At 50.8% G+C, this 17758-nt stretch overlaps 1 protein-coding gene across 1 annotated transcript in view; it reads left to right on the forward strand.

The window, feature by feature from the left end:
* Myo15a (myosin XVA) overlaps positions 1 to 15448 on the forward strand; it is a 27080-nt gene extending 11632 nt beyond the window's left edge. The window contains exons 19-27 of the mRNA XM_036195237.1: positions 515 to 677; positions 1274 to 1406; positions 1722 to 1783; positions 3835 to 4167; positions 4951 to 5084; positions 7700 to 7833; positions 8541 to 8674; positions 10326 to 10466; positions 14569 to 15448. Of these exons, the coding sequence (XP_036051130.1) occupies positions 515 to 677; positions 1274 to 1406; positions 1722 to 1783; positions 3835 to 4167; positions 4951 to 5084; positions 7700 to 7833; positions 8541 to 8674; positions 10326 to 10466; positions 14569 to 14670 (1336 nt within the window). The 3' untranslated portion in view covers positions 14671 to 15448. The remainder of the gene's footprint in view (positions 1 to 514; positions 678 to 1273; positions 1407 to 1721; positions 1784 to 3834; positions 4168 to 4950; positions 5085 to 7699; positions 7834 to 8540; positions 8675 to 10325; positions 10467 to 14568) is intronic.
* Positions 15449 to 17758: the final 2310 nt, after the last annotated feature.

Raw genomic sequence — 17758 nt, forward strand, 5'->3', positions numbered from 1 at the left:
CATCCGTTCTGGCAGGTGACCCATGGCAGGTTAGACACTAGGTATCCCCTTACACATAATCCCCAAGATGGGGACCCTCCCACACACCATTACAAACACGCACCAGAGAGGCACTGGGGCTGCCCGGCACAGTGGAGACTGGGGCTGCCCGGCACAGTGGAGACTGTGGCAGCCCGAGCCTCCCATTGCTCAGGGGCCCATCTTGAGTGGTGATGAACCCAGTGTAGGGAGCAAGGTAAGCTGAGGGCTGGTATATCTGGACTCACTTGCGGACCTCGGGGCGCCCTGCCCAGGGTGGCTGCTTGCACTGTTTGATGATGCTTCGGATCTGCTGTGTGGGTTGTGGGAAGTGCTCTGAGTTGAGGGTGGAATACCGAACCAGCTCCGGGGAGGCTGAAACTGTGAGGCAGGAGGCCAGGTAAGGCCACAGGCCCAGCTGCCCTGGCCTGTGTGAGCAGCCTCAGGACTTGGATGGGCACTCACTGGATTCTGGAGCAGTCCAATCCTGAGCTAGGATGGGGGCAGCCACAGGCTTGCTAGGGATCTCCGGGGTCTTTGCCACGGAGCCTGGGGCCAACGACTGTGGAGTGGGGCGTAAGAGAACGGGCTTGGCTGGGGGTCCAGTGCCTACAGTCTTCGGCCGTGCCTCAGGAGCTAGTGGTCTCTGTGGACAGCAGGTCATGAAGTGGCCATCTAGGACATACCAACTTACTCCCAGGCACCCCATTTCTGCCCAAAGTGGACTATAGGACTCCTGGTCTCAGAGAGGCCCAATACAACCCTGGGGTGACACAGTATTCCTGTTTGCCCCGGGGCCGCTTTGCTCACCTCTGGGGGCTGGGGTCTTGAGGTTGCACTCGGGGGCTGCTGCTGGAGTGCCAAAGCCTGTAGGGTCATCTCCCGGGCCTGGGAATAGGTGACCAAGTGACCTGTACACACACACACACACACACACACACACACACACACACACACACACTCTTCGTGCCCTGCCCTCACTCACCAGTAGCACAGCCTGCCTGTGGATGAAGGCTTGCTGCAGAGCCAGTGTAGAGGCATCCAGGCCTGGGACTGGGGAACCAGGCAGAAGGCACAGGTGGGCACAGATGTTAGGGAAGCAGGAGCTCCCCTAGGTACCACCCGCCCCTAGTCCGGAAGCATATTTAAGAAGCACTGACTGGGTTTGACCTTGGGGTCTGGGGGTCTTCGGGGGGTCTCCTCAGAAACACTGCTGCCACTTCCACCTGTCTGGCCCCCACCTTTCATGCGGTAGGCGATGGCTGTCGGCTTCTCCAGGTCCTGGGGCAGCAGTGGCCGCCTCACTGCTGTGATCCCCAGGATCCAAGGCAACAGGCACCTGACACCAGCCCAAGCTCCCAACCCACCCCCTCCACAAGGAATGAACTGTGGGAGCCAGTGTCTGTGCTGGGGTTTCCTAGGGCAAGGGAGTCTTGTGAGATTTGGAAACAGGTGATCCAGAGATCCATTCTATGAGGGTGACTACTGCCAGATGTGACAGCTAGGGTCTTAACATTTAGCTGTTGGTCCTTCCAGGGCAGGCAGGGGCATCTCTAGCTTCCAGGTAACCCCAAGGTTTCCCTGCCCCCAGCACAGACCCAGGCTAGCCCCTGTGCCCCAGGGCTCTGTCTGTGTAAAGCTCAGATGTCACTGTAAGACATGGGATATGTCTCTGGTATACACACTGCACCTGCCCCCTGCAGACATCTCTCTACATCCCTACCGCATCCCCACAGGCCAGCACTGGGTCGAAGAGGCTGTCCAGGTAGCCATCCAGCTCCCTAGGGGGCACAGTGGGCTCTCTGGTGCTGTCCACAACTGGCAAGGGAACAAAAGGGCCAAGTTTACTTCTCCTGTGGGTCTCCACACCCTCTGGGGTCCTTCCCCTCTAATGCAATGGTCATTGCTGGTTGACCTTGGTGAGGTGTTGTCCATCTCTGGGCCTCAGTTTCCCCATTTGTACCGTCCTCATTGTGGCTGCAATACCCATCAAAGTCAGGCATTTTTGGCATGTGGTCCTGGGGCTGAGGCCTTGGGGGTGTGTCCTCATCTGAATCCCAGCAGTTCCCAAACACCCTGTTCACGAAAGGGGAGGCAAAGGACAGCTGACCCTCAAAGAGATTCCCTGAAACTCTTGTGTGTCCTGGGTTGGGTGGCTTCTCCAATTGAGGGGTAGAATTACTAGGCATGGTGGTGCCCCCCTGCAGCTCCAGGCTCCTGAAGCTAAGCTAGGAGAGGGGGCTTGAGCCCAGGAGCTTGAGGATTGCTCAGCTCAAAGGACCAAACATAAAACAACCCCACCCCCAGAACTCAGCCTTTCTCTACAGCTGCTGGGTGGAGCCAGCTGCCTAGGGGAGGCGGTCTGGGCAAGTAGCTCCGTACCCTCTGGCATCTCCTCTGCCAGCCAAAGGCCCTTCTGCACCCACAATGAAGTAGGATTTCTGTCGAGGAAAGTTTCTGAGCAGTTCCAGGTCTGACACCAGATCTAGCACATAGTCATGTCCAGCCAGCTCTGCCCACTGGACTCCATTCTTCATGGCCACTGTCCAGCCTCTCCAGCCATCGGCCAGCCCCCTGGTCAGTGTGCAGAGGAATGGAAATAAAGGGTGGAATTGTTAGGCATTGCCTGGAGACCCTGGGCTATGAATCAGACCCAAGGCATGGTCAGAGTGGCCTTCTGGCCCCCCCAAGATGGTGCCTCCTGCCCCTCCCTTTTTCCCAAGTCACGGGGTGCTGGATGGGGCATTCTAGGAGCCAACCTGTGCTTCAGAATGTCTCCAGCAACTGCTTCCCCCGTGCTCCAGGCATGCACCGGACAGGAGAACTGGTCACCTGGTACAGCCAATAGCTGTACTCAGTCAGGGGCATCTCCGGGCCAGCCTCACTGGCTCCCACGCCCCTGTCCCACATCGTAACCCCCACTTCCCTGCACTGCCACTTTGGCAGGAGTCCCTCCCTGGCTTCAGAACCTTTAGCGGCTGCTGCTGACTCCAGCATCTCTTCCTTTAGGAAGAGAAGAGATGCAGCCTGAGGGATGAGCCACATACCGTTGAAGCAGCTCACATCTAGAGCCATACTGGCCTTCTCCTGAATGGCGATCCACTCCAGCTGCGTCGGGGGAAAGGTGCGGGCAGCCCCTGAGCCCATAGCCTGCAGGAGGCGATGCTGGCACACAGCCTGGAAGCCGTTCTGCCCATAATCAGACACAAACCTGGGGCAGGAATAGGGAGTTGGAGCCTGCTGTAGACTCAGGCTAGCCCTTAGCTCTAAGGTGAGGTGGAAAAGCCTCAGGCAAACTCACAAATGGGATAGGTTAGAGAGCACACTAACAGGCTCCCATAGCCTAGAGTGCTGAGGCTAGCCTAAAAATAAGTCCCAGGTTAGCCCAGAAGTATCCAGTCTGGTACAGAAGTTCAAGGATGAAGTCAAATGTCATTGTTCAGGTGGGGTGTATGACTAAGTGTGAGCCAGAACCCGGGCCCTGGAAGGCTTTGTCTCCACCCCTTCACTCATCAGTCTGGATGGCCACCGGCTCTTAGCCTGGCCTCTTAGTTTTCATCTGTGTAAGAGATAGCTGTGGGGTTGGGGATTTAGCTCAGTGGTAGAGCGCTTGCCTAGCAAACGCAAGGTCCTGGGTTCAGTCCTCAGCTCCGGCAAAAAAAAAAAAAAAAAGATAGCTGTGAGGGTCCAACTCAGGTCAGGGCCAGAGAGCTGTTCCCGTCAGCAGGTCTCCCTCATGCCCCTACCCATCCCTCCCTGAGAAGGACCAGGGTTGTGCTTTCAGGAAGACAGTCAGTGGGCCTACTCTGCTGCTAGAGCTGGCATCTGGCTGAGGAATGGCTGCCTTCTGCATGCCGGCCTGGAGAGGTTCCTCACAACCTGGTGCTCATTGCTATCCTGGTGGGTGGATCCTGCTACACCCCTGAGGTTGGTGCAGTACACGATCTGCAGGTACACTTTTCTCAGCCCTGCCTTTTTCTCCCTGTAGGCCAGCACGTGTGTCCACTGAGCTGCCGGGCCTACATCCTGGACGTGGCTTCAGAAATGGAACAGGTAGAGGGTGGCTACACACTCTGGTTCCGGCGGGTGCTTTGGGATCAGCCACTGAAGTTTGAGAATGAGCTATATGTGACCATGCACTACAATCAGGTGAGAGATGTGACCCTCTCTGTTGTTCTGAACCCTATAAAATGGTGTGTGTGTGGGGGGGGGGTCTGTCAGGTCACAAAACACACATGCTACACCCAGATTTTTGTGGAACTTGTACCAAAGCTTTAGTAATTCCACAAGTGAAACATGGCCACATTGTTGGGTGTGGTGGCACACGCCTTTAATCCTAGTGCTCAGGAAACAGAGACAGGCAGATCTCTGGGAGTTAGAGGCCAACCTGGTCTACATAGCAAGCTCCAAGCCAGCTAGGGCTACATAGAGAGACCATTTCTCAAACCCACAGCCACTTCGTTTTGGGGGCCACACAGTGTTGAGCCCTCCCTCTGCGTAGCCTGGTAGTATGCTTGCTACTCAAGGACTATCAAACGTTTGATACTAACTGGTCCTGCCCCAGTTCTCCAGGATCAAGAGAGACTCTAGATGCAACTCTGAAATCTAGTTTGACACGCTCTCTGCCTTGGGTATCAATTTTGAGAAACATGTATCTACTGAACACTTGCACACACTCTACTGGTTATGTTTTGTTTTACCTAGCCCGCTCTTCCTGTTACCATGGAAACTCCCTCACAGTCCTCCCTCAGAGCTCTTCTCCCATACGTATCCATCCTCATTCCCCGCAAACCAGGAAAGTGATGAACCACAAACTCCTGGAAGTGGGAAGGAAGGACTGGAGTCGGTGCAATTGCCCAACCCAGAACCCCTGACAATGAACGCCTGGACGTGCCCCTACCTGGCAGCCCCTCATGCCAATGCTTCCTGCAGGTCCTGCCAGACTACCTGAAGGGCCTCTTCAGCAGTGTACCAGCCAGCCAGCCCGGCGAGCAACAACTGCAGCAGGTGTCCAAGCTGGCTTCCCTGCAGCACCGTGCCAAGGACCACTTCTACCTGCCCAGCATGTGAGCACCTGTCCACTTGTCTCAACCAGGAGGGAGGGCAGGCCACCCACGCCCTCTTTCCTCACAACTGCCAAACCCCAGTGTCCTTCCCCTCCGTACAGTTAGACAGGAAGAGGCTTTCCTGGCCCTGAAGCTCTTTCCACTCCTGCGACATATTGTTACTAGCTCGGAAACCAATGTAATGATTGATGAAAACCTTGTAGGCTAGAAAATATACAGCCATGTGTAGTTGGAGTTTTCCTGCCTGGCCCAGTCAGGACAAATCTCTCTCACCCACCAGTCCATAGTTCTCAGACCAACACGAAAGCACACAGAACTTATATTTGCTTACAAACTGTATGGGCCGTGGCAGGCTTCTTGCTATCTGCTTCTTCTATCTTAAATTAACCCATTTCTGTTAGTCTATACTTTGCCACTGGCTTGTGGCTTACCGGTGTCCTTTACATGTTTGTTTTCATGGCGGGCGGAGGCGGTGTTCTCTCTCAGCCCTTCTCTTCCCAGAATTTCTTCTCTCTTTGTCCCGCCTATCTTCCTGCCTGGCCACTGGCCAATCAGAACTTTATTTACACAGAGCGATATCCACAGCAGCCATGAGGTTTTAGTCGCATAAACACTCACTGAGCTAGGTGTGGGTGGCTCATGCCTCTAATCCCAGCCACAGAGATGCCGAAACAGGAGGATCACTTGATCCCAGGAATTCAAGGCTAGACCGGGCAACGTAGTGAGAACCCTATCTCAAAACACAAATCAAAACAGAGTTTGCCGACTTATTTACAATAACAACATAGCTGTTGCGTGTTAATACACGTAGAATGTGATGAACACTAACCATAGTGCCTGAGTGAGAATACCATTAATATCTGACATTTGTGAACTTTTCCTGGCTGACGTCAGGTGAGTCAGCCATCATCTCACTGCGTAGACCAGCCTGTCCTTCATGGCCTCTGAGACGCTTTTCGGTTCACTTGTGAGAAAATGAGGGTGGAGGAAAGGCAAATGACGTGTTGGCGTCACTGTGAAGACGGCTGTGGCCTCACAGGCCCTGGACCACACTTTGAGAAGCCCTGTGTGAACAACAGCAAGACACTATCTTTACCATATGTATCCCATGCCTCTCCTGCCCAAGGCCCAAATGCTGAGAGTGCTTTCCCTTTTTTTTTTTTTTTTTTTTTTTGGTGACCGAGTCTCATTCAGTCCAAGCTGGCCTCAGTATGTAGCTGGGGATGACACTGAACTGCCTCCACCTCCCAAGTGCTAAGATTCCAGGCCTGAACCAACACACCAAATTCGTAAGGCACTTTTCATGGAATGATTGTAAACAAGAAGAAACCCTTAAAAGTATAGTTCCAGAGGTTGGGGGATGGTTCACTCCATAAAGTGCTGCCATGATAGCATCAGAACCTGGGTTTGAACCCCATCACCCACAGAAAATGCCACACATGGTAACATGTACCTGTAATCTCATGACTCAGAAGGTAAAGACAGGATCCCTGGGGCTTGCTGGCTAGCCAGTCTAGCTAACCAGTGAGCTCCAGGTTCAGCGAGAGACCTTCTCTCAATAAATAAATGAAGCCAGGTGTGATGGTGCATGTCTTTAATCCCAGCACTCTGGAGGCAGAAGCAAGCAAATTTCTATGAGTTTGAGGCCAGGCTGATCTACACAGTGAGTTTAAAGCCAGCCAAGGCCAAATAGTGATACCCTGCCTCCAACAATCAAACACACATCAATAATGATATAATAATAATAATAATAGTTGGAGAAACAATTGAGGAAGACACCCAACATTTACCTCTGGACTCTGGACTCTTACCCCAGCAGGGCAGGGGAACTTTGGGAGGGGGAAGGGCTGCCTCAACTTCTCCTAGCCCTTTCCCCAACTGCAGGGCAGGAAAGGTGGGACGGCCTGGGACTGCCCAAGAGGCAGAAGGTCTGTCCGCAGAGAGCCTGCATATGTCAAAGAGGAGGGTGAGAGCAGGACCTGGGCCAGGTGGGGATGAAGGCCCCGGGGTCTCAGCTCAGGGGTTCCTGCTGTGCACACCTGGATGTCCCCCACCTTTATGCTTTTCACCCTTTGCCTTGAGCTCCTTGGGTGCAGGAACTAAGAAACTCAGTCTATGGCCGGGCGGTGGTGGCGCACGCCTTTCATCCCAGCACTCGGGAGGCAGAGCCAGGCGGATCTCTGTGAGTTCGAGGCTAGCCTGGTCTACAGAGAGAGATCCAGGACAGGCACCAAAACTACACGGAGAAACCCTGTCTCAAAAAAACAAACAAACAAAAAAACCAACAAAAACAAAAACAAACAAACAAACAAACAAACAAAACAAGAGAAAAAAAGAAAAAGAAAGAAACCCAGTCTGGATTCACATCTTACCCTGTTCACACTGCCTCTCTGTCACTGCATGAACTTGGGACCCTTGGTGACCCTCTCAAAGCCTCAGCTCCCTCAGCTGTGAGTAGGGACCCCATATTTCCTTCTCATGCTTCCCTACATTTGGTATCCCAAGGAAAGATGACAGTGATATCTGCTAGGTGGCATACCTGCTTTGAAGTGGAGAGCAACAGGTGGGTGGGTGGGTGGGCTGGTGCTCAGAAGCCCTGTATCCTCTGCACACAGGCGTGAAGTTCAAGAGTACATCCCAGCCCAGCTCTACCACACCACAGCCAGTGACACCTGGCTCAACCTGGTTAGCCAACACCGGCAGCAGACTCAGGCACTCAGCCCCCACCAGGCCCGCGCTCAGTTCCTGGGTGAGAGCTGGGAGGAGGGCTGGAGACATCAGGGAGAGCTGAACTGAGGGTGGCCGAGGGAGGCTGGAGATACTATTTTCTTTTCTTTTTTAAAAAATTTAGCCGGGTGGTGGTGGCACACGCCTTTAATCCCAGCACTCGGGAGGCAGAGCAGGCTGATCTCTGTGAGTTCGAGGCCAGCCTGGTCTCCAAAGCGAGTTCAGGAAAGATGCAAAGCTACACAGAGAAACCCTATCTCGAAAAAAAAAAAAAAAAAAAAAAATTTTTTTTTTAGTTTATAGATGTTTTGCCTTTATGTATGTCTGTGTGAGGGTGTTGGATCCTGGAGTTATAGACAGTTATGAGCTGCCATGTGGGTGCTGGGAATTGAACCCAGGTCCTCTGAGCCATCTCTCCAGACCCAAGGAGATGCCATGTTCTTTGCACAAAAGCAGTTTTTGGTGGCAGCCAAGGTGCCTTACCTATCTGGAAAGACTCGTTACCACTTTCCTAAAAGTATCATGTGGATTGGAAATGATGTTGGGCAGAGAGCTAAAGGCGAAGGAACTCGCAGGTGGGGTACAGGAAGAGGCCAGGAGGGGAGGAAGAGAGAGAGGTCTGAGCAGACTGGAGCACAGAGCAGCTTTTGCAGGCAGCTGGCAGGGCAGGGCAGTGGCTGTCCCATTGTCCTGGCCCAGGTGTCCTGACTGCAGCTCTCCACACCGCAGGCCTCCTCAGCGCTTTCCCCTTGTTCGGCTCCTCCTTCTTCTTCATCCAGAGCTGCAGCAACATCACCGTACCAGCCCCCTGTATCCTCGCCGTCAACCATAATGGCCTCAACTTCCTCAGCACTAAGACCCATGTGAGTGGCTTCTGTCAGGCCCTGCCCACCTGTCCCTTGATCCTTCTGTCCTTTGGCACCCCCACCTATTCTTAGCGACAAAGATTTGCCAGCCTTTATGGTCTGCAGTCAATTCCTTCCCCTCAGAGCCTTCGTTTAGAAAGTGGAAATAATAGAATTCTGGCCCCCACAGGGCTATGTGAAGGGGTCATGTAGGAAAACACACCGAGAGCATGTGCGTAGTATGTCAGGCTGGCAGAGCTGCACACCACAGGCTGGGAGCCCTATGCAATTCAAGGTCATTCTCGCCTGTTTCTGGAGGGTGAAATTCCAAGGTTTCTGCAGCTTGGAAGCTTTGGTTTCTCCTGGACTTGTCCACAGTAGCTTTTTTGTTTGTTTGATTTTGTTTTTGTTTTTCAAGACAGATTTCATTGTGTAGCCTTGGCTGCCCTGGAACTTGCTCTGTAGAACTAGGCTGGCCTTGAACTCACAGAGATGCACCTGCCTCTGCCTCCGGAGTGCTGGGATTAAAGGCCAACAACTTTCCTCTTCTTATAAGGACACTAGTCATGCTGGAATGGAGCCCAACCTAGTGGCCTCATTTTCATTTATTTAACTGTTTTGTTTTTTTTTCAGGGGGGGGCTATATAAATTTGTGGCCCAGGCTGGCCTTAAATGATTCTCCTGACTCAGTTCTCCAACAGTGGGATTACAAACACACACCATATACCTACCTTTTATCTCTCTACCTTGTGGTACTGAGGACGGAACCAGCCCCCCTCCCATACTAGACAAGCCCTCTATCCCTGGTCCCTTAACCCCCTCTCTACAGGTCCTACCTCCAAATATAGTCAGGTTCCAGGGGGCGAGGGCTTTGTATAGCATTGAGGAGTTGGACTTGCCACCCTTTTCTTGCTTCCTGCTCTTAAAAACAAACATGGGGGCTGGAGAGATGGCTCAGCGGTTAAGAGCACTGCTTGTTCTTCCAAAGGTCCTGAGTTCAATTCCCAGAAACCACATGGTGGCTCACAACCATCTGTAATGAGATCTGGTGCCCTCTTCTGGCCTGCAGGGATATGTGCAGACAGAACACTGCATACATAATAAATAAATAAATCTTTAAAAAAAACCAAACAAACATGGGCTGTGAGTTTGGGTTTGCTTAGGTTTGCTTAGAGGTGAGTCTAGGAGACACTAAGAAGGGGAAGGTGTATAGTGGTTGGAGACCCTGGGAGACAACACAGAACATACCTGTTAAGGTGTGTTTTTTCTCTTGGAGTAAGGAGCTGCCATGATTCCTCACTCTACATCCCATTGGTCTAAAGGTGTCTCCTTTAGGTACTAACCTTTCTCTGCATGGGGACCAGAAATAAAGCTCTTTGATAAAAGGGTACAGGTGTTCCCAGAAGCAGCTCTGATATAAAGGTTGGAGTACCCACAGTACCCACTACCCTTTGCATCTCAGGCATGAAGCATCAGTATTTGTTGAATCAGTTTCCCGAGGTGAGGAAACTGAGATCCAGAGTGGACAGGTGAATTGCTTCAAGTCACAAGTCAACGAGTGTCTGAGGAACTAGAGCTGGACTGTCTGTCTTTTGATGTGACTTTTGGGAGAAGGTAGAGTCTATCCTCATCCTTCATTCCTGTCTGGCTCCTCTGTTCTCATTGCCAGGAGCTAATTGTGAAGATTCCCCTAAAGGAGATCCAGTCCACATGGACTCAACAGCCCACGGCCAATTCCAGCTACCCTTATGTGGAGATCTCACTGGGGGATGTGGCAGCCCAGCGTACTATGCAGCTCCAGCTGGAGCAGGTAAGTCCAGTCCTGCTAGCCAGACCCTGTCATAAGGCTCTGACTCTTGTTCTACACACTAGGCTCTTCTCTGGCCTGGGCTATGCCCCAGGGAACATACAGCCCAGTACAGGCAACAGAGCTGTGAATTCTCATGGAGGCCTTCCCAAGAAGCAATTTAGCAGTGCACTGTGGGGAAGGATCCAGGTTGTTTGCAGAATAGTAAGGTATTTGGCGGGGTACTAGGAAGATTCACCAGGGAAAGAGAGGGAGGAGTCGGAGCTCTTTGAATGTTAAAATAAAACTCCGGGAGATGGGGATATAATTCAGGTGCTAGAGTACTTGCCTAACATGTGTAAGGCCATAGGTTTGATCCCTAGTACTGTGCAAACATTGGACATGGTGATACATGGTACATACCTGTAATCCCAGCAACCTCAGAAGGTAGAGACAGGAGGATCCTGAGTTCAAGGTCATCCTTAGCTACAAAGGCAAGCCTGGGTTAGAGACTCTGCCTAGAAAAGAAGGAGGAGAAGGAATAATAATAACCAGAAGCTTTCTGAGGTCACTAGGGAGCAATAGAAGGTTGGTTAGTAGACAGTTTGGCACAGGAGGTCTAAGGAGGTTGACCTGGCCTGAGACATGGCAGCTGGATTGTGGGGACCTGGGATTGGAAGCTAGGCAAGTAAGTTTCCTTGTGACAACTAGACTAGATGACATCGAGACTAGGAGACTGGACTCCTGGCTAAATCAGGACAGAAACAGAGCCAGGGTTGAGGCAGAGAGAGGGACAGGACCTTGGATGGCCTTATTTTTGCCCTTTCTAGCCTGCCAACTCCCTTGTGAGACTGGGCCTTCCGCTGCACCAGCAAGAGCCCTAGAGAACCTGTGACGCAGAGCCAGGCTTCTGGATGGCCTTCCGCCACACACCTTTGTCCTGCCTCCCCTACTGTCCTTCCTCTGGTAACCATGATTTCTTTCCCTACAACCTCTCTGCCCCCAGGGTTTCAAAACGATCTCTGCAATGACGATATCCTGGTTAGGTAACAAAGCCTTTTCCCAAGGTCCATGGAAGAATCTAACAACCAGCTAAGGAATCTAATCTTAATGATATCAAATGAATCTACGCACACAAAACTCTCTAGTCCATTCACTTTATTCTTCTGAGTCAGTTCCCTCTCTACACAGCTTCTTCTCTACTCTCATACTTAGCTCCTTTCTTGCCTGATTCTCTCTACATTTTTCTGCTGTTCTGTCTTAATTCGCCCATGTAATTCTTCCTAACTTAATTCTTCCCCATCTTAAATTCTCTCTCGAGTCTCCGAGGTTTTCAGCGATATACCCATGCAATCAGCAACACTCTGGCCAAGGCAAGGTCCCCAGGCTTGAATTCTTTCAGGGTCAAAAGGAAGAGTGGTAAGACCCACACAGAGAGCAGCACCTGTCAGTTATCATTAGCAACCCAAAGGGAAGCGACAGGGCTGGGGATGTAGCTCAGTGGTAGAGCGCTTGCCTAGTAAGCTCAAGGCCCTGGGTTCGGTCCTCAGCTCTGGGAGAAAAAAAAAAAAAACAAGCCAGCTCACATGTCATGCTTCCCTTTCCTGCTCTAGCCTGAGCCCTAGGCTCCCTCTGTGGCTCCTCTGACTCTGCTCTCCTTCCATCCTAATCTGTTCTCTCATCACCACTGCAGCAACCTCTCTCTCTTTCCTCCTGCTCAATCACCCCACCTTCCTTGCCTCTTACAGCTCCCCTGTGCTGAAGTCATCTGCCCCTCTCTACCTGAACTGTTCCCTCTTCCTTGATTCCTCACAGGGCTTGTTCCCTCCCTTAACTTAGGTTTCGTCATAAAAGCCCCTCTGCGAAAGCCTTCCTCGGCCCTCCTCAATGACTTGCCAACTTTGCCTCTGTGGCCCTCAGCACACCTTGCATATCATTTACGCTTCTGTTTGCCTGTTGCCTGCCTCCCCACCAGAACATCAGCTCCATGAAGACTTACCCATCTTATTTCATCATGTCAACAGCATAGTGCCTGGCACATAGTAGTGTTAGTGTGTACTCACTGCGTTGATAAGTCCATGAATGGGTGGGTCGGTGGGTGGGTGAGTGAATGGATGGGCAGATGGATGGATGGGAGAATGAGTAGAAAGGTGCACAGATGGGTGGATGGAAATCTTTCTGGCCTCTCCAGTCCCTTGCTGTCCCCTCCTGTGAAGAAGCTACACAGTCTTTTACTCATTCCTTCATTCAACAGACAGCCATTGAGCATCTCTGTATAGCATGCTTTAACAAATGTGACTGAATCCCCTGCTGTACTGGCTCTCAAAGAACCCCAATTTCAGATCTGGTGTTGTTGTTGTTGTTGTTGTTGTTGTTGTTTGTTTGTTTGTTTGTTTGAGACAGGGTTTCTCAGTGTAACAGCTCTGGCTGACCTAGAACTCGCTTTGTAGACCAGGTTGGCCTCGAACTCACAGAGATCCACCTGCCTCAAGTGCTGGGATTAATGGCACGTGCCACCACTGCCTGGCTCCAATTTCAGATCTGTAAAAACAAAACAAAACAAAAAAAAACAAAACAAAAAACAAAAAACTCACTACATAATCATGATCCATACTGGGAAGGGTGCACAGGAGATTTGATCTATGTAAGAGGCAATAGGGGGCCGGGCAGTGGTGGTGCACGCCTTTAATCCCAGCACTTGTATTGGTGAAATTATTAAGGCCACTCCACGTAGTTAAAAGGGAGGTTTATTTTGTGGGGTAACTTACAAATGAAGGGGTAGGTTGCAGGGTCTGGCAAAGGTATAGCGCAGTCCGGCAGTGTTCTCTGGTGAACTCTGCTCAGTCTACCTCCAGCGTCCAGGGTCCCGGAACCAAGCGAGAGACTTCCTCTCGATCCTCGGTCTTCCGCTTCCTCCCTCAGCCCTGCCTTGTGGGCGTGACCATTACCGAAGCCTCAATGGGGGTTGGAACTTCCAGGCCAAGGCTCAGATAGCTATCAACTACACACTTGGGGAGCAGAGTCAGGCGGATCTCTGTGAGTTCAAGGCCAGCCTGGGCTACAGAGTGAGTTCCAAAGAAGGCTCAAAGCTACACAGAGAAACCCTGTCTCGAAAAAGCAAAACAGGAAAAAAAAAAAAAGAGGCAATTGGGGATGGTTCCCAGGAGAAGGTAGTTTCTGAGTGTGGTAGCATTGCAGTCTCTGACAGGCTGTGCAAGGGGGTTATGAAGCATCCCTGCTGCCTTTGAGCCTGTTTCCATATGTGCTAATCTGGGCATGAGCATAGCAGCCTGTGAACAGGCAGAAGATTGACTGTAAGGAGCTTGTTGGTCAGCTTTCCATTGCTGTGATAAACTCCTGAGATAACTTAATTAGAATCTTACTATTTAGCCAGGCAGTGGTGGCACATGCTTTTAATCCCAGCACTCGGGAGGCAGAGGCAGGTGGATCTCTGAATTTGAGGCCAGCTTGGTCTACAGAGTGAGTTCCAGGATAGCTAGGGTTATTCAGAGAAACCCTGTCTCAGAAAAAAAAAAAAAATCTTAGGCCAGGAATGGTGGCATGGCCTTTAATCCCAGAACTGGGAGGTGAAGTCAGGTAGATCCCTATGAGTTTCAAAAGCCAGCTAAAGCTACACAGTGAGACCTGTCTTAAAAAAAAAAAAAACTGATCTTGTTGGACATGGTGACACATGCCTATAACCTCTGTAATCTTAGCCTTGGGGAGGCAGAAGCAGGAGGATCTCTGTGAGTCAAGGCCAGTCTGGACCTGGCCTATGTGAGTTCGAGGCCAGCTCAGGCTACACATTGAAACCCCGTCTCAAAACAACAACAAAATCCCATCTAACCCTCTACAACCCTGCAAGCCTGGGTCTGGTAAACTGAAACTCTTCAGATAAGGCCACCGAGTCTCAGGGAAGCATAGTAACTGACCTTACATTACACAGCACACAGGCAGCAAAGCTGATGTCCCATGCACTGTCCCCTACTTGCTGTCCCTTCTGGTCTATGGCCCACCAGCTCTTTCAGAGAGAATGAGGACAAGTGTCCTCACATGGACCCTTTTCCCAGGCCCATGTCTGTTTCTGGGGATGGAGGTTAAGAGACTATTCTGTGTCCCCCTGCAGGGTCTGGAGCTGTGTCGTGTGGTGGCTGTGCATGTGGAAAGAATGCTCAGTGCCCGGGAGGAGCGGCTTACACTGCCCCCAAGCGAGATCACCCTGCTCTGACGTGGCCTATCTTCTCTATGCTTCCTGTCAGAAGATTGCTCTGTGGCCTGAGGGTAGTTGCTGGGTCTCTCAGGACCAGGTGATCCCAGACAAGGGCCAGAACCTACAAGGGGACTGAAGACAGAAGGAAAATCTCAAGAACCCAAGAGGACCTGTGTGGAGCTGGGATCGAATCATGGATGCAGCCAAGCGTTAGTTAGTAGAAGTAACTTTTAAAGGCTGGCCTGTCTACAGTGAGGAATAATGCAGAACCACAGGGTCTCCAGAAGGTGACAGGCCCTGCCTTGACTACTGCCCTTGACAGGGAAGCCCCACACCAGTAGTCCAGATGTATTGGGGCCTGCCTTTGGTTTCTTTAAGGCTTGATACTCAGATCTGCTCCAGATTCATCCCCAGCCTTCCATGTGTCCTTGTCAAGTGCCCGCAGCCTGGATCTGTGACCCTTGGTCATGTCTTTACAAATAAGAGGTATTCCTGGCAGCCATGTTCTCCATGGACCTACTCAGTGGCTGGAAAGCAAGTCTGAGAGAGGAGGGAGAGGTGCAGATGTACCAGACTCACTGCAGTGAACAGCATTTCCAGCAGACACATCTGCCCTTCCGCCTCTCTAAGGACCCTTGACCTCCACCCTACAATCTTTTGCTAGCCCCAATCCCAGCTTCCATCACAGGATGGACCACCCAAAGCACAAGAGTGGGCAGTAAAGAAGTTTCATCACAGGACTGGAGAGACGACTCAGCAGTTAAGAGCACTGGCTGTTCTTCCAGAGGACCCGGGTTCAATTCCCAGCACCTCCATGGCAGCTCACAGGGGATCTGACACCTTCACACCAATGCACATAAAATAAATTTTAAAAAAAGAAGTTCCATCTTTCGGGGTAGGGGCTAGGAAGGCTGATAAAAAGCCTTTCGGAGATTGGTACATTATGATTGGATTTTGAAGAATGAGTAAAGTTTGCTAAGAATAGATGGAAAGGAGAGGGTTAGACAATCTAGAGGAAACCATAGTTTCCTGCTGGATTTGCAGATGGAAGGTCTAGCCTAAAATGATGGCTTATGTACAGTAGGCCCTTCAAAATACTTGCTGTATAAATGAAAGGATAAATAAAGGAATGCTAGGTATATTGCTATACACCTGCAATCTCAGTGCTCCAGAGGCTGAGTCAGAAGGATTACTTCAAATTCAAGGTCAACCCAGGCTACATAGCAAGACCCTGTTTGGGAAAGAAAAAAAGATGCTGGGAAGATGCCTCAGTGGTTAAATGCACTGGCTGCTCTCCCAGAGGACCTGGGTTCAATTCCTAGCACCCACACAGCAGATGACAGCCATTTGTAACTCCAGTTCCACAAGGTCTGTTGTCCATGAGCCCCAAGCACACATGTGATGTACAGACGTGTGCAGGCAAAATACTCATACACATAAAAAATAAAATTTTAAAAATTTAAAAATAAATAAAATAGATGAATGTGGATGGGAAGTGCTGGTTACAGGGAACTGGGGCTAGCCTGGCAATGGCAGCCATGACACCAGAGGAAGGAACTGAGACTCATTCAGCCATTCAGTACCTTGCCTGAGCTACTATACTGCATAACTATGGACCAGGACCAACCCCAGGAGTAGGACCAGCATAGTGATAAGAACAGATCCCAGCTCATGGGGCCTAAGGTGATGTCACTAGCAGCAGGTGACCCTGGTATTAGAAAAGCTTTTGAGGGTGACTTGGGCCCAGCTTCTTGGGAACTCACAGGATTTCATCCCAAGAACTTCCGGTAGTAGTGGATTACAACCAGGGGTCAAGGAGCAGGGAGACCTGAGGGTAGGCTGCCTTTGGCCCAGAGCCTGTAAAACTCCAGCATGACCTCAGGGGTTGGGGGGTGGGGAGGATGGAGGATTGAAAACTTGAGGGAGATTTTAGATGTCTAAGCAGCAGAACACTAGAGCTTGATGAGTCAGGATGTTGTAGAGGGTCAAGGAAGAACTTTGATGTCCTTAACCTCAAGGTTCTCACTGCATGCTACTGCCTGAGGCTGGCTTTCTGTAGAAACAGGCACTAAGGGCAGGAAGTACACAAGGCGTAGTCACATCATCACTACCATAAGGGCTGAGGCTCAGGGTGGCTCACTTGGGGTTTCTTAGCCCTGGTGCCTGCCTATATGAATTAATTCTCTTGATACTGTGAAAAAACATCTGACAAAAACAACTTAGGGAAGAGCTGTTTTCCTCATAGTTTCAGGGCGCAGGCGGTCAAGGCAAAGGAGTCTGGGCAGCGGGAGCTCCAGGAGCCCAGTCCCATTTTAATCACAATTGGGAAACAGGAAGGTGAATGTCCGTCATGGAAAGCATGGCCAGTGGAATCTGAGGCGCTGGGCAATTAGGATGTCCACAGGAGATTTGCTCGAATATGCTCAGTTTATTCACACAAGCATTCCTTACAATGCCATGCTATTATAAAGATTATGGTAATCTCATGTAAATAGACATCTCACCAACCTGGGAACATGGGCAGGAAATGCTTTGGGCTTCTTCTAGGGCAGTAATGCTTCAACCCTCATACAGTTTCTCATATTGTAGTGACCCACAACCATAAAATTGTTTTTGTTGCTACTTCATAACTGTAATTTTGCTACTGTTATGAACTGTAATGTAAATATCTGTGTTTTCTAGTGATCTTAGGTGACCCCTAATGTGAGGGTCATTCAAGCCCTAAAGGGGTCACTACCCTGTGGGGGTCCAGCTCCCACCTTTTCCAGGGTTCTTATGAAAGAAGGATTAGAAAATAATAGAAAGACCTAGCTGATGAAAAGAAAGACAGAAATACAGAATAGCTTCAGGAAGGCCTGGATCAATTCCCAACAGCCTTTTCTGTTCATTCAAAAGGGCTTTTTATAACCATGCCAAGGGGCAGGGCAACAGACCTTCCCCTTGCTAGATCAAAGCACACCGCACAGCCAAGTGTAGACCCTTCCAAATACCTGGCAACCACACCCACAGCCAATCATCCCCTTATGCAGCCCTGCTGGGTAAAGGAAGCTCGGATTCTCAGACCCTGAGTAAATTCCCACCAGGAAACCTCTGTGCGTCTCCACAC

This window comes from Onychomys torridus, chromosome 8 (genome assembly GCF_903995425.1).
Source record: "Onychomys torridus chromosome 8, mOncTor1.1, whole genome shotgun sequence".
NCBI lineage: Eukaryota > Metazoa > Chordata > Mammalia > Rodentia > Cricetidae > Onychomys > Onychomys torridus.